Here is a 15460-nt window from a genome sequence, read left to right on the forward strand (position 1 = left end):
ATCACTGCCAGATGGTGAGGCCTTGAATTTTAGACAGAAACTGACTTCCTGCATTTAGGTTCAGTGGACACAAACTCATCTGGGATGTAAATTGACAGACATTCGATGTCAAGTCTTACTTATACATGAAGGCATTTGAAGGCAACTAGAGAATTCCATGACACTCATCTCCCCCACAGCAACCCCAGCCTAAGTGCAGTGGTACCATCCATACCCAGACCTTACATGCCACACAATACTTTGGTTAGGCTGGTAGAACAAAGATGGCAACTGCTCCTCCCCAAATCCATGAAAGACTTTGCTATTTAAACACAGCACTCTTGAACTTTCCTACATTGTTTGTGGGAACTGGTGCAGCCACTGTGGAAAACAGTATGGAGGTTTCTCAAAAAGCTAAAAATAGAACTACCATATGACCCAGCTATTCCTCTCCTGGTGTATATCCAAAAAGAAAACAAAACACTAATTCAAAAAGATACATGCATCCCAATGTTCATAGCAGCATTATTTATGATTGCCAAGATATGGAAGCAACCTAAGTGTCCATCAACAGATGAATGGATAAAGAAGATGTGGTATATACATATACAATGGAATACTATGCAGCCATAAAAAAGAATGAAAATTTGCCATTTGCAGCAACTTGTATGGACTTGGAGGGCATTATGCTAAATGAATAAGTCAGACAGAGAAAGACAAATACTGTATGCTATCACTTATATGTGGAATCTAAAAAAAAAAATACAACAAACTAGTGAATACAAAAACAAAGAAGCAGACTCACAGATATAGAGAACATACTAGTGGTTACCAGTAGGGAGAGGGAAATGGGGAGGGGCAGTATAAGGGGTATGAGATTAAGAGGTACAAACTTTTAGGTATAAAATAATCTACAAAGATATATTGTACAACACAGGGAATATAGCCAATATTTCATAATAACTATAAATGGAGTATAACCTTTAAAAATTGTGACTCACTATATTGTATACCTGTGACTTGCATAATACTGTACATCAACTATACTTCAATAAAAAATAAATTTAAAAAAGAAAAAACAGCCCTCTTGCCTGCTGAGCTCAAATATGATCTCAGAATCCTACCCATACATGGGAGCTGGCACTTGCAATGGAAGTTTCTGCTGTCCTTGTTCTAAGATCCTCTAGATCTCGAGAACCTGCTCCCTCCCAAGTAACTTCTGCATGTTCATAAAGACTTTCTGCCATCGTATTCTTACTTCATGTGAACCCACGGGAATGACACCAGTGCTGGAGAATTTAAGATCAATTATGCAAGAAGAGCATTTCTATGAAATACCAATAAAGGTATTTGGGAGGGATCATCTGAAACCCTGAATGAGCGTCAGCTAATGTGTGGTCAAATATGCAACAGTGATTCTCAGAAGGAGGCAATTTTGACATCCCAGGGGACAATCAGCAGTGTCTAGAGACAAGTCTTAGTCATTATAACTGGCAATGTCACCTGGTGAGAAAAGGCCAGGGATGCTGCTAAACATTCCAAAATGCACAGGACAGGCCTCAACGACTAAGAATTAACCAGTTCACAATGCAAGGGTGTTAAGGTTGAGAAACCCTGATAGACATGAAGGCTGAGTATTTATTGGTAGAAAGAAGAGAAGTTCTCATCCAGCTCTCTTGTGTTAGGATGAACCTGAGACTCAGACAAAAGTCTATGTGGACAGCTCAGCAGAATTAGCAAATAACCGTATACATCCTTCTAATGCGACAATAAAACTTGTTTTATATGTGGAGGATGGCAGGCTATCACTTCCCTGACAGTCTATTTGTATAGTTAAACAGAGATTAGAACTAATATCATTGGTTCTATGCATGGGTCGTTGGATTCAGTAGTAGAGGGTGGTATTGCCTTTTTTATACATGTAGATATTATAAATCATTCATTCACTTAAACATTTAGTACACAAATATTTATTTTAGGCTTTTTATTGTGCTGATGCAAGTAATACAACAATCAGCAAAGATGACCCTTGCCCTCAAAAGTTTGCAATCTGCTGGGAGAGATGGGCAACAGCAAATTCAATGCAGCGTAATCAATGTTGTGTTGGGAGAGCCTATGGGAGCATAGAGGAGGGGCATCCAGCCTGGTCTTGGTAGCCAGGGAAAGTGTTTTCAGAGGGAATGAGGTCTGAGCTGAGCTCTGGAATGAGAGTAGAAGTTAGAAACTCTAAAACTGAGCCCCTAGTGCAGTGTACTCCATTTGCTAAGCACAACTAGGACGTTGGAAACCCAGTTAGTGCTCTAAGCCTGAATCAGACAGTATTTGCACTGGCTATTGGTTTCTCCTGGGCCCATACATCATGTTTTACACAGAAATAGTTAATAACTGTCATGTGACTACATTCAGATTTTTACACCTGGTGTATCAGGACACTCAACTCTGAGGTTCAGGGGTGTGTGTGTATGGGTAGAAAAATAAGTCAGCCTTTCTCAGGTAGTGTAAACAGCTCTTTGCAGGAAACTGCTCTCAGCAGGAAGCCACTTTCTCATCACTTTAGCAAAGCTAGATTGTAACTAATTTTTTTTTGTATTTTTATTGGAATATAGTTGATTTACAATGTTGTGTTAGTTTCAGGTGTACAGCAAAGTGAATCAGTTATACATATACATATATCCAATCTATTTTTTAGATTCTTTTCCCATATAGGTCATTATAGATTATTGAGTTCCCTGTGCTATACAGTAGGTCCTTATTAGTTATCTATTTTATGTACAGTAGTGTGTATACGTCAATCCCAATCTCACAATTTATCCCTCCCCAACCCTTTTGCTGCTGGTAACCATAAGTTTGTCTTCTACATCTGTGACTCTATATCACTTTTGTAAATAAGTTCGTTTGCACCATTTAACTAATTTTTAAATCAGGCACCCCAATTCTCTACCATCTCCGGCCCAAGTACACCTTTCAAATCTTTTAATCACACAATACCTTGCCTAACTCATCGGTTCTTTCCATAGATCAAAGAAGTAGAAATGAAGAATGAGTAATTAACAGATGACCAGATCTCTTCCCTAGCTTCCCCGTCAGTAATCTCCCAAACAGACTGTGTGACCAAACTGCATGAACAAGGTAACATCTTAGAGAAAGATCACCAGAAGTCTACAAGCCTGCACACAGTGAGGGATGGTGATGATTCTGACCCCCTATCTCAGTGACTAACTGAGATTACTTCCCTCCTTCCCTTTAAAAGTATCATGGACGAATCTTCAGAGGTGGTTTTGCGGGGAGGCTGAGTCTACCATCTCCCCAGATTGCCAGCATCCTGATTAAAGGCATCTTTCCTTTCTACCAACATTTGCGAGTGTGTAATTGATTTTGTAAGCAGCAAGCAGTGGGACCCCCACCCCCTGCATTTGATAACACTAGCAGGGCTCTGTCCCCATGAAACGTCAGGCCTCTACTGCCAAAGCTGGGCAGGGAGGATACAGGAGAAAGCTACTTTCCCAAGGCACAGCACTCGCCGGCTTGCTTACCCAGCCGTTCTCAGCAACTTTACTTCCTGCAATCCAAGAACTTCCTCACCTTGTTTCCTCAAACACCTGGTGTTATATAATCAGGTGAGCAGACAGAGTGAGCAGGTAAATAATGAAAACCCAGATGCCAAACCTGAGTCAAGTTCAGTATGGAGAATGAACCGTTCTCTCTCCATAACCCGCAGGTAACACTTTCTCCCCCCCTCCTATCTCGAGGGCTTCCTAACCCCTCACTCTTCACTCCCCCAACCTGCTCTAACCACCTTCACTCTCCCTGCAGGTCAGGCAGCTGTGGATAGACTTGTGTACTGTATCAAGTTCCAACAAACCAAATGAATTCAAGCTTCAATTATTTTTTCAGTCTACAAAGGGAAGCACTATGCGATGTGACTCTCTGCACTTAGAGTTGACAGAGATACATGGTTGGGGGAGAAGGTGTTTTGATTTTTATTTATTTATTTGTAAGTTTCATTAAAGTTCACCTATTACCCACATGCCTGGGGCTCCCTATAGAGAAACAAATATCACAATTGAAGCAGCTGGTTTCCAAGATGCCAAATTAAAACAGATGAAGCAGTAAGGAAGGGAAAAAAATAAAAACATTAAGCTGAAACTTCTTCACTCCCAAGTGCATGGTGCCTTCTACTATATTGCACACATGAAATTGACTCCCAATGTAATTAGACCAGAGCTACAAGGCAAACACACAAAAAAATTCTCAAATTATTCAGACTCCCAGAGCTATTCTTTTGCAATCACTCAAGTAACTGAGAAAAGAGGCAAATTTTTAATATAAATTTGCTATCAGCATCTACACTGTCCAAGCAATTCCAACACCCCATCTGCCCAAGAATATAGTCACTAGCTGAGTTGTGAATCAAAGGCAAGAATCATGCTTCCCACCCACTGTCATAAACTTTTCTTCCATAGGACAATCCCACTGGAACCTGCAGTTTATTCCAACGGTCCTTAAAAGCTGCTGGTCCAATTAGAAGGAGCTGAAGAGTTTCTCGGGTCTGCAGTAGACAACATACTCCAGTTAGAGTCAATTGTCTTGGCAGCATTATGAATGGCACCTCCACAGAGAGAGAGGTTAACTCTCTCTTTGCAGCCCCGAGTTAGAGCAGCCGTAATATCCTCCACCTCACCCCAAAGATCCAGGAATGGCTTTATTGCCTTCCAGGTTGAAAATGAGCCATGGAGACAGAAGAGCATCTTTCACTGAACTCAGAGGGGAAAGAAATAACCACGTTTCAAAAGAGGCACTTACTGGATTTCAGCAATGCTGCCAGAACTTCAGTGGCTGCCCTGGGGAAAGAGAAAGAAAAGTGGAAAAGTCAATGTTCAATGGTCTTTTTGTCAGCCCATGGATCCCATAGCTGGCCGTCTCATTGCTGCCACCTAACTGCCCCATTATTAACCAGGTAGCAGGCATTCCATTGATTCTACTGCTGACCATTAAAGGGGCACAAATGTAGAAATCACGCTGAGTGAATTGTCTGTCTTGCAAATGGGTCTCAAGAGTCCCTTCCTCTGCTGAAAGGGAGTCCCTTCCTCTTGCCTCCCACCTTCCACCAACTTCCTCACGCTGTGCTCCTTCCAGCCAGAGCTCTGGCAGTCCCTTGATTTATACCTGGAAACCCTGGGGACTCTGGAGAATGGGTTGGGAGGGGGTGAGACTTGGAGGTTGACTGAGTACAGCAGTGCACTGCAAACTTCTTGAAACACTCACGGCCCTGGGAACACACTAGAAAACATTCACACATTGGAAAGCGAAGCTGGTTCCTTAGGGTAAAAAATGGTTACATTGCATTTTCCTTCCAAATTCATTGTTTTCTTCCATGAAGGAATTTGACAGCCTTTGCAGTGAGGGGAGGCATATAGAATGAAAATGCATTTGGCTCAGGTCTTAGTGACCCTTCAGTCTACTCCCTGAGCCTGGGAAGGTCACACAAAGACCCCCTTACAGGGCAGAGGAAAACTTCATGGCACTGAGGACACTGTGGGAGGGAGAATGTGTACTTTTTAAATTAAAGAATAGAAGTATTCTGCACAGCCCTACTAACTTATCCTTAAGGCCTGTTAAACAGTGATATGTCCCCAGCACCCTTCTGAGAACTGGGGGAACAGGTCAAAGAGGCTAGATCACCCTTCCAAGATTATACAGACATGTGAGCAGAACTGGGGCCCCAAACCCAGGAATCTCACTTCCCATCTTTGCTTCCTCCACATCCATTGTTCTCCAGAATCTCTCTCGGTACTTTCTTTGCCCTGGTCTCTGCCCAGTTGATAAGGGACAATTCTCTTTGCAATATATTATTTACTATTGAGCAACAGAGCTGACAGTAAAAAAATAACAAAAATAACAAAGGAATGAATAAAAATAAACTAAAACAGAAAGTAGGCACTTGAAACCTTACTGCTTCCCATAACCCACCAGGGAATCCTGCAAAGCAGCGGGCTGAAACTCACTGATGCAAACCCGTGTCTGGGATGACCCCTAGCTCTGTGAGATCCAAACAACCTGCAGTCGTAAAGAAGGCAAGGCTAGTTTTCACCGATAGACTACATCATTTCTCCTTCCCAACCATGATTTCCTCTAATCAACTTTCAGCTTCCTCAGCTACGCTCTTTTGTAACACGATATAGTGCTGTTGCAGGAAGGCGGACCTCTTCCAAGGCCCCGAGAAGGGGACCCGTTCTTGTCTAACACTTGGAAATGAATGTCCAAGGAGACAAAGTTGTCTCTTGCTGCGAGACAACTCATGCAAGTGGTTACCATCATGCCTGGCTAAGGCGGGCAGTTTTGGCCAACGGTTCCCTAACAGTGGGGCAACAGTGGATTTAAGAAAGGGCACTTTGAAGGTGCTGCAGGCAGCCCAAGCCAGTGTGGAAAATCTGTGAGCCACAGTGCAGAGGGTCTGGCTTGGGTTGGGAGAAAATGAAAATCAGTACTTTGGGGAAAAGCAGAGTAGCCATATTGAGTTCATCAGAGGAGGTTAGCAGAGAAGAAGGAAACCACAGAAGCAGGAAAATAAAGAATGGGGATGTCCCAAGAAAAATACCTAGCCAGGTCCTTAGATCACAGGTCAGGTCTTAGGGCAACTCTGCATTTCCGATTTGCGTGGCACATTTGTTTGGGCGAGTTCACCATGGAGGTAGGGCTCTGTTAGATAATAGTTTTATAAGGGATACACTGGTGGTGGGGAAGGACAGGCTGCAGGCAGGTCAGTTAGGAGGATCTGAGGTAACAGGGTCCCCAGCCAAAAGAGTGATGTAGAGGAAGAAGGAAGAGAGAGGGGTTAAAGGGAAGTTTAGAGTCTTGCTACTCAAAGCATGGGTCTCCCACCTGCAGCTTCATATTTCCTGAGAGCCAAATAGAAATTCAGACTCTTAAGCCCCATCTCTGGCCTGCTGAATCAGTACATTTATTCTAGCAGATAATTCATATGCATATTAACCTTTGAGAATAACTGGTTTAGAGGACAGTGTCAATCTGGCTCAGTTACTCTTTGATGTTGCGAGGAAGATTCAAGGTGACTCCCAGATCTCAACCCTCTAGAAGGTAGCTAATAGTATGATAACACAATAAATAAACATGAATCCAAACAGTGACATGATATAGCAGAAAATACATGGTAAGTGTCACATTAGCCAAAGATGGGAGAGAAGCAAGAAGAACTACAATCCTACAGTCTGTGGAACAAAACCCACATTCACTGAAAGATAGACAAGATGAAAAGGCAGAGGGCTATGTATCAGATGAAGGAACAAGATAAAACCCCAGAAAAACAACTAAATGAAGTGGAGATAGGCAACCTTCCAGAAAAACAATTCAGAATCATGATAGTGAAGATGATCCAGGACCTTGGAAAAAGAATGGAGGCAAACACTGAGAAGATGCAAGAAATGTTTAACAAAGATCTGGAAGAATTAAAAAACAAACAAACAGAGATGAACAATACAATAACTGAAATGAAAACTACAATAGAAGGAATCAATAGCAGAATAACTGAAGCAGAAGAACGGATAAGTGACCTGGAAGACAGAATGGTGGAATTCACTGCCATGGAACAGAATAAAGAAAAAAGAATGAAAAGAAATGAAGACAGCCTAAGAGACCTCTGGCTGTTAACGCAACAACATTCACATTATAGGGGTCCCAGAAGGAGAAGAGAGAGAGAAAGGACCCAAGAAAATATCTGAAGAGATTAGAGTTGAAAACTTCCCTAACATTGGAAAGGAAATAGCCACCCAAGTCCAGGAAGCACAGAGAGTCCCATACAGGATAAACCCAATGAGAAACATGCTGAGACACATAGTAATCAAATTAGCAAAATTAAAGACAAAGAAAAATTATTGAAAGCAGCAAGGGAAAAACAGCAAATAACATACAAGAAAACTCCCATAAGATTAACAGCTGATTTCTCAGCAGAAACTCTACAAGCCAGAAGGGAGTGGCATGATATACTTAAAGTGATGAAAGGGAAGAACCTACAACCAAGATTACTCTACCCGGCAAGGATCTCATTCAGATTCGATGGAGAAATCAAAAGCTTTACAGACAAGCAAAAGCTAAGAGAATTCAGCACCACCAAACGAGCTCTACAGCAAATGCTAAAGGAACTTCTCTAAGTGGGAAACACAAGAGAAGAAACGGACCTACAAAAACAAACCCAAAACAATTAAGAAAATGGTCATAGGAAAATACATATCAATAATTACCTGACACGTGAATGGATTAAATACTCCACTAAAAGACACAGGCTTGGGCTTCCCTGGTGGCGCAGTGGTTGAGAGTCCGCCTGCCAATGCAGGGGACACGGGTTTGTGCCCCAGTCTGGGAAGATCCCACATGCCGCAGAGCGGCTAGGCCCATGAGCCATGGCCGCTGAGCCTGCACGACTGGAGCCTGTGCTCCACAACGGTAGAGGCCACAGCAGTGAGAGGCCTGCATACCGCAAAATAAATAAATAAATAAAAAGACACAGGCTTGCTGAATGGATACAAAAATAAGACCCATATATGTGGTGTCTAGAAGAGACCCACTTCAGACCTAGGGACACATACAGACAGAAAGTGAGGGGATGGAAAAGATATTCCATGAAAATGGAAATCAAAAGAAAGCTGGAGTAGCAACACTCATATCAGGTAAAAGAGACTTTAAAATAAAGAATGTTACAAGAGACAAGGAAGGACACTACATAATGATCAAGGGACCAATCCAAGAAGAAGATATAACAATTATAAATATATATGCACCCAACATAGGAACACCTCAATACAAAAGGCAACTGCTAACAGCTATAAAACAGGAAATTTACAGTAACACAATAATAGTGGGGGACTTTAAGACCTCACTTACACCAATGGACAGATCATCCAAACAGAAAATTAATAAGGAAACACAAGCTTTAAATGACACAATAGACAGATAGATTTAATTGATATTTATAGGACATTCCATCCAAAAACAGCAGACTACACTTTCTTCTCAAGTGCACATGGAACATTCTCTAGGATAGACCACATCTTGGGTCACGAATCAAGGCTCAGTAAATTTAAGAAAACTGAAATCATATCAAGCATCTTTTCTGACCGAAACACTATAAGATTAGAAACAAATTACAGGGGAAAAAACGTAAAAAACACAAACACATGGAGGCTAAGCAATACGTTACTAAATAACCAAGAGATCACTGAAGAAATCAGAGGAAATCAAACAATACGTAGAGACAAATGACAATGAAAACATGACGATCCAAAACCTATGGGATGCAGCAAAAGCAGTTCTAAGAGGGAAGTTTATAGCTATACAAGCCTACCTCAAGAAACAAGAAAAATCTCAAATAAGCAATCTAACCTTACACCAAAAGGAACTAGAGAAAGAAGAACAAACAAAACCCAAAGTTAGCAGAAGGAAAAAAATCATAAAGATTAGAGCAGAAATAAATGAAATAGAAACAAAGAAAACAATAGCAAAGATCAATAAAACTAAAAGCTGGCTCTTTGAGAAGATAAAAAAAATTGATAAACAATTAGCCAGACTCATCAAGAAAAAGAGGGAGAGGACTCAAATCAATAAAATTAGAAATGAAAAAGGAGAAGTCAACAGACACGCAGAAATACAAAGCATCCTAAGAGACTACTACAAGCAACTCTATGCCAATAAAATGGACAACCTGGAAGAAATGGACAAATTCTTAGAGAGGTAAAACCTTTCAAGACTGAACCAGGAAGAAACAGAAAATATGAACAGACCAATCACAAGTAATGAAATTGAAACTGTGATTAAAAATCTTCCAACCAATAAAAGTCCAGGACCAGATGGCTTCACAGGTGAATTCTATCAAACATTTAGAGAAGAGCTAACACCCATCCTTCCCAAACTCTGCCACAAAACTGCAGAGGAAGGAGCCCTCCCAAACTCATTCTATGAGGCCACCATCACCCTGATATCAAAACCAAAGATACTACAAAAAAAGAAAATTACAGACCAATATCACTGATGAATATACATGCAAAAATCCTCAACAAAATACTATCAAACAGAATCCAACAACACATTAAAAGGATCACACACCATCATCAAGTGGGATTTATCCCAGAGATGCAAGGATTCTTCAATATATGCAAATCAATCAATGTGATACACCTTATTAACAAATTGAAGAATAAAAACCATATGATCATCTCAATAGATGCAGAAAAAGCTTTTGACAAAATTCGCCACCCATTTCTGATAAAAACTCTCCAGAAAGTGGGCATGGAGGGAACCTACCTCAACATAATAAAGGCCATATACGACAAACCCACAGCAAACATCATTCTCAATGGTGAAAAACTGAAAGCATTTCTTGTAAGATCAGGAACAAGACAAGGATGTCCACTCTCAACACTATTATTCAACACACTTTTGGAAGTCCTAGCCATGGCAATCAGAGAAGAAAAACAAATAAAAAGAATACAAATTGGAAAATAAGAAATAAAACCGTCACTGTTTGCAGATGACATGATACTATACATAGAGAATCCTAAAGATGCTGCCAGAAAACTACTATTGCTAATCAATGAATTTGGTAAAGTTGCATGATACAAAATTAATGCACAGAAATCTCTTGCATTCCTATACACTAATGATGAAAAATCTGAAAGAGAAATTAAGGGAACACTCCCATTTACCATTTCAACAAAAAAGAATAAAAGACCTAGGAATAAACCTACTAGGAGACAAAAGACCTGTATGCAGAAAACTATTAGACACTGATGAAAGAAATTAAAGATGATCCCAACAGATGGAGAGATATACCATGTTCTTGGATTGGAATAATCAATATTGTGAAAATGACTATACTACCGAAAGCAATCTACAGATTAAATGCAATCCCTATCAAATTACCAATGGCATTTTTTAGAGAACTAGAACAAAAAAATTTTAAATTTGTATGGAGACACGAAAGACCCCGAATAGCCAAAGCAGTCTTGAGGGAAAAAAACGCAGCCAGAGGAATCAGACTCCCTGACTTCAGACTATACTACATAGCTACAGTAATCAAGACAATATGGTACTGGCACAAAAACAGAAATATAGATCAATGGAACAAGATAACTTCAACTAATCTATGACAAAGGAGGCAAGGATATACAATGGAGAAAAGACAGCCTCTTCAATAAGTGGTGCTGGGAAAACTGGACAGCTACATGTAAAAGAATGAAATTAGAACACTCCCTAACACCATACACAAAAATAAATTCAAAATGGATTAGGGACCTAAATGTAAGACCGGACACTATAAAACTCTTAGAGGAAAACACAGGAAGAACCCTCTTTGACATAAATCACAGCAAGATCTTTTTTGATCCACCTCCTAGAGAAATGGAAATAAAAACAAAAATAAACAAATGGGACCTAATGAAACTTCAAAGGTTTTGCACAGCAAAGGAAACCATAAACAAGATGAAAAGACAACCCTCAGAATGGGAGAAAATATTTGCAAATGAATCAATGGACAAAGGATTAATCTCCAAAATATATAAACAGCTCATGCAGCTCACTATTAAAAAAACAAACAACCCAATCCAAAAATGGGCAGAAGACCTAAATAGACATTTCTCTAAAGAAGACATACAGATGGCCAAGAAGCACATGAAAAGCTGCTCAGCATCACTAATTATTAGAGAAATGCAAATCAAAACTACAATGAGATATCACCTCACACCAGTTAGAATGGGCATCATCAGAAAATCTACAAACAACAAATGCTGGAGAGAGTGTGGAGAAAAGGGAACCTCTTGCACTGTTGGTGGGAATGTAAATTGATACAGCCACTATGGAGAACAGTATGGAGTTCCTTAAAAAACTAAAAATAGAACTACCATATGACCCAGCAATCCCATTACTGGACATATACCCAGAGAAAACCATAATTCCAAAATACACATGCACGCCAATGTTCATTGCAGCACTATTTACAATAGCCAGGTCATGGAAGCAACCTAAATGCTCATCAATAGACCAATGGGTAAAGAAGATGTGGTACATATATACAATGGAATAATGCTCAGCCATAAAAATGAACGAAATTCAGTCATTATTGAGACATGGATGGATCTAGAGGCTGTCATACACAGTGAAGTAAATCAGAAAGAGAAAAACAAATATCGTATATTAACGCGTATGTGTGGAACCTAGAAAAATGGTACAGATGAACCGGTTTGCAGGGCAGAAATTGAGACACAGATGTAGAGAACAAATGTATGGACACTAAGCGGGGAAAGCGGCAGGGTGGTGGGGGTGGTGGTGGGATGAACTGGGAGATTGGGATTGACATGTATACACTGATGTGTATAAAATTGATGACTAATAAGAACCTGCTGTATAAAAAAATAAATTAAATAAAATTCAAACATTAAAAGGAAAAAGAAAATATAGTTGAGCATAAGTTAATGGAATAAATTAAAATCACCCAAATATCTCTCACCTAACTACTGTGAAACTCCAGAATGAATCTATTCATATCAACTCTAGGACCCCTTCAAACTGTTCTGTCAGCTGCAACTAGAGTGATCTTCCCAAGAACATCTGATTAAGGCACCCTCAAATTGCCACTCCCATGCCCACTTTCACACTTGGATAAAAATCCAAATCCAAAAACATGGTCTAGGAGACCTAAAAAGTTTGGCTCCTGTCACCTGCTCCAGCCTAGCTTCATACCACCCTCTTACTCTCTGTGGTTCTGCCCCTCTGGCCTTTTTCCAAGCTTTGGAACATGTTCCCATAACTTGTCCTTTGTCCTTGCTAATGACACAGCCTAAAATGCTCTAGACCTTCCCCTCCTCCTTCACATCCTAACTCAGGTGTCACTTCCTTAGGAAAGACTTCTGTGATCCGTAGCCTAGGTCCAGGCCCTCTAATTGGTGTGTTCATCCTTCACAACCCACCCTTTTTAATTGCTCAATTCAGTTTGTAATTCTTCACTCATTTCATGATTATTTTATTAATGTCTGTCTCCTCTTCCAGTCTGCAAACTCCAGAAAACAGAAAACATTTTGCTTTGCCTTATTCTACCCTCACCATTTAATAGTATTTGAATACAGAACACCATCGAATATTTGTTGAACCTTTTCCAAATATCAGGCCCTGGTCTAGGAGCTTTATATACACTGTCCATTCATTCAACAAATATTTACTGAGCACTTACTATGTGCTGGGATAAACTAATAAACCAAAGATTCTTGCACTCAAAAGGGTTAGGGTGAAAGAAATAGTTAATAGGTAATCAGTATTTTTTGAGGAATACATTAAATTAGCATTCTAAAATGTGGTCAGTGCTATGAGGGAAAAAAAAAAAGAAAAGTAAGAACAAGGTAAAGAGATAAGATGCACAGGGCTGGGTTGCAAGTTTGGCTACAGTAGGCTTCACGGAGAAGGGAAACTCTGAGCAAAGGCATGAAGGAGGGAAGAAAGTTGCTATATGAATATCAGAAGGAAGCATGTTCAGACCCTCTAAAATGACAATAGGCCTGACCTGTTCAAAGAAGAGCAAGTTGGCCAGGACTGCTGGAGCCAAAACAGATGAGAGGAGAGGAGCAGGAGCTGGGGTGAGGAGTAACAGGGAACTATTCACGTAGGGCCTGGTAAGCACTCTAACGGCTTTCCCTTCACTCCAAGTGAGGGATTCACTACAGGATTTTGAGCAATGATCTAACATGTTTTAAGAAGATTTCTCTGACTGCTCTATTTTTCAAAAGAGAAAAGGACTCTAAGGAAGCAAGAGTAGAAACCAGAGACAGACCAGAGTAGAAAGCAGTAGAGAGCTTTGTGGAGCAAACCAAATACAGCAATGAGTAAAAAATGTTATAGACACTGGTCAAGTGGGATTTCTCCCAGGAATGCAGGGTTGGTTGAACATCTGAAAATCAACCAATGTAATAACCCACCGTAATAATGAAATAAAGAATAAAAACCATATTATCATTTTAATAGACACAGAAAAAGCGTTTGATAAAATCCATTACGCTTTCATGATAAAAATACTCAACACACTAGGGATAGAAGATAACTTCCTCCACCTGATAAAGGGATCTACTTACAACCAATAGTTAACATGATACTTAATGGAGAAAGATGATTGAATGCTTTCCTTCTATGAACAGGAACAAAATAAGGATATCCATTTTCATCACCTCTGTTCAACATTGTACTGGAGGTTCTAACCAGGGCATTTAGGAAGGAGGGAACAAAGGGAGGGAGGGAGGGAGGGAGGGAGGGAGGGAAGAAGGGAAGGAAGGAAGGAAGGAAGGAAGGAAGGAAGGAAGGAAGGAAGGAAAGGCATGCAGATTGGAAAAGAGGGAGTAAAACTATCTTATTTATAGACGGTTGGGTCTTATATATAGAAAGTAAATGAATCCACTAAAGAACTATCAGAACTAATAAGTTCTGCAATCAATATTCAAAAATCAATTGTATTCCTGTAAACTAGCAATGAATAGTTCAAAAATGAGATTTAAAATGGCAATCTCACTTATAACGGCAGCAAAAGAATAAAATTCCTGGTAATAAATTTAATAAAAGAAACTCAAGCCTTTTACACTGAAAGCTAGAAAACTCTGTTTTTAAAAAATTAAAGAAAATCTAAATGAATAGAAATCACCTAAATGTCAGCAGTCACCTAACTACTGCTATAGCCCCCAAACTGATGCATCCATATTCACTCTAGGTCCCTTCAAACTGTTCTTCAGGGTACAACTAGAGGGATCTTCTCAAGAAGAACATGGATATGTTTTGAATTAGGAGATAACAGATATCTTGACGACTTGCTATGAGAAGTAACATTAGCTAACTTATTTCCCATAACAATTCCCATTTTATAGATGAAGGGACTATTCAAGGTAAATTAACCCACCTGAAGTAACATTAGAAAGCAGCAGAGCTGGAACTTCCCCTCAACTCTGTCTGACCCCAACATCTGGCAATTACGCCAGCCACCCAGCAGAACCTGCAGCACTGAGCATTGATTTTTGAATATTGATCTTTTACCATGGTCACACTGCAGAAGCTGTTTATTAGTTCTGAGAGTTTTTTAGTGGATTCATTGAGACTTTCTATATACAAGATGAAACCATCTATAAATAAGACAGTTTCCAGAAAAAAAGAAGTAGGTAGCCCTAGAATTTAACCCTAGATACTCTCTAGAATTGGCCATGGGATGTGGAGTTGTAGCAGCAGAAACAGAAAGTGGAGGGAAAAGGAGTTATTTAAATAACAGGCGGATAAAGCAGGAGGACCTTTAAAAGGGATAGAACACATTGCCTGCAGATCAGAGGCGCCCAGAATGCCATCTGGTACCATCCCAGCCTCCTGCCTGGCTGGAGAGGGAATAGGAGGATGGGTAAAAGCAGACACACACACACACACACACACACACACACACACACACACACACACA

General features: G+C 40.1%; 1 protein-coding gene across 1 annotated transcript in view; it reads right to left on the reverse strand.

The window, feature by feature from the left end:
- Nucleotides 1–15460, reverse strand: part of AGBL1 (AGBL carboxypeptidase 1) — a gene marked incomplete at its 5' end in the record, with an annotated part of 506902 nt that overhangs the window by 426100 nt on the left and 65342 nt on the right. Inside the window, one exon of the mRNA XM_027083140.1 lies at nt 4783–4820. Within this exon, the coding sequence (XP_026938941.1) occupies nt 4783–4820 (38 nt within the window). The remainder of the gene's footprint in view (nt 1–4782; nt 4821–15460) is intronic.

The sequence above is a fragment of the Aethalodelphis obliquidens genome, unplaced genomic scaffold (genome assembly GCF_003676395.1).
Source record: "Aethalodelphis obliquidens isolate GAN/ISIS:26980383/991018 unplaced genomic scaffold, ASM367639v1 scaffold49, whole genome shotgun sequence".
In the NCBI taxonomy this organism is placed as follows: domain Eukaryota; kingdom Metazoa; phylum Chordata; class Mammalia; order Artiodactyla; family Delphinidae; genus Aethalodelphis; species Aethalodelphis obliquidens.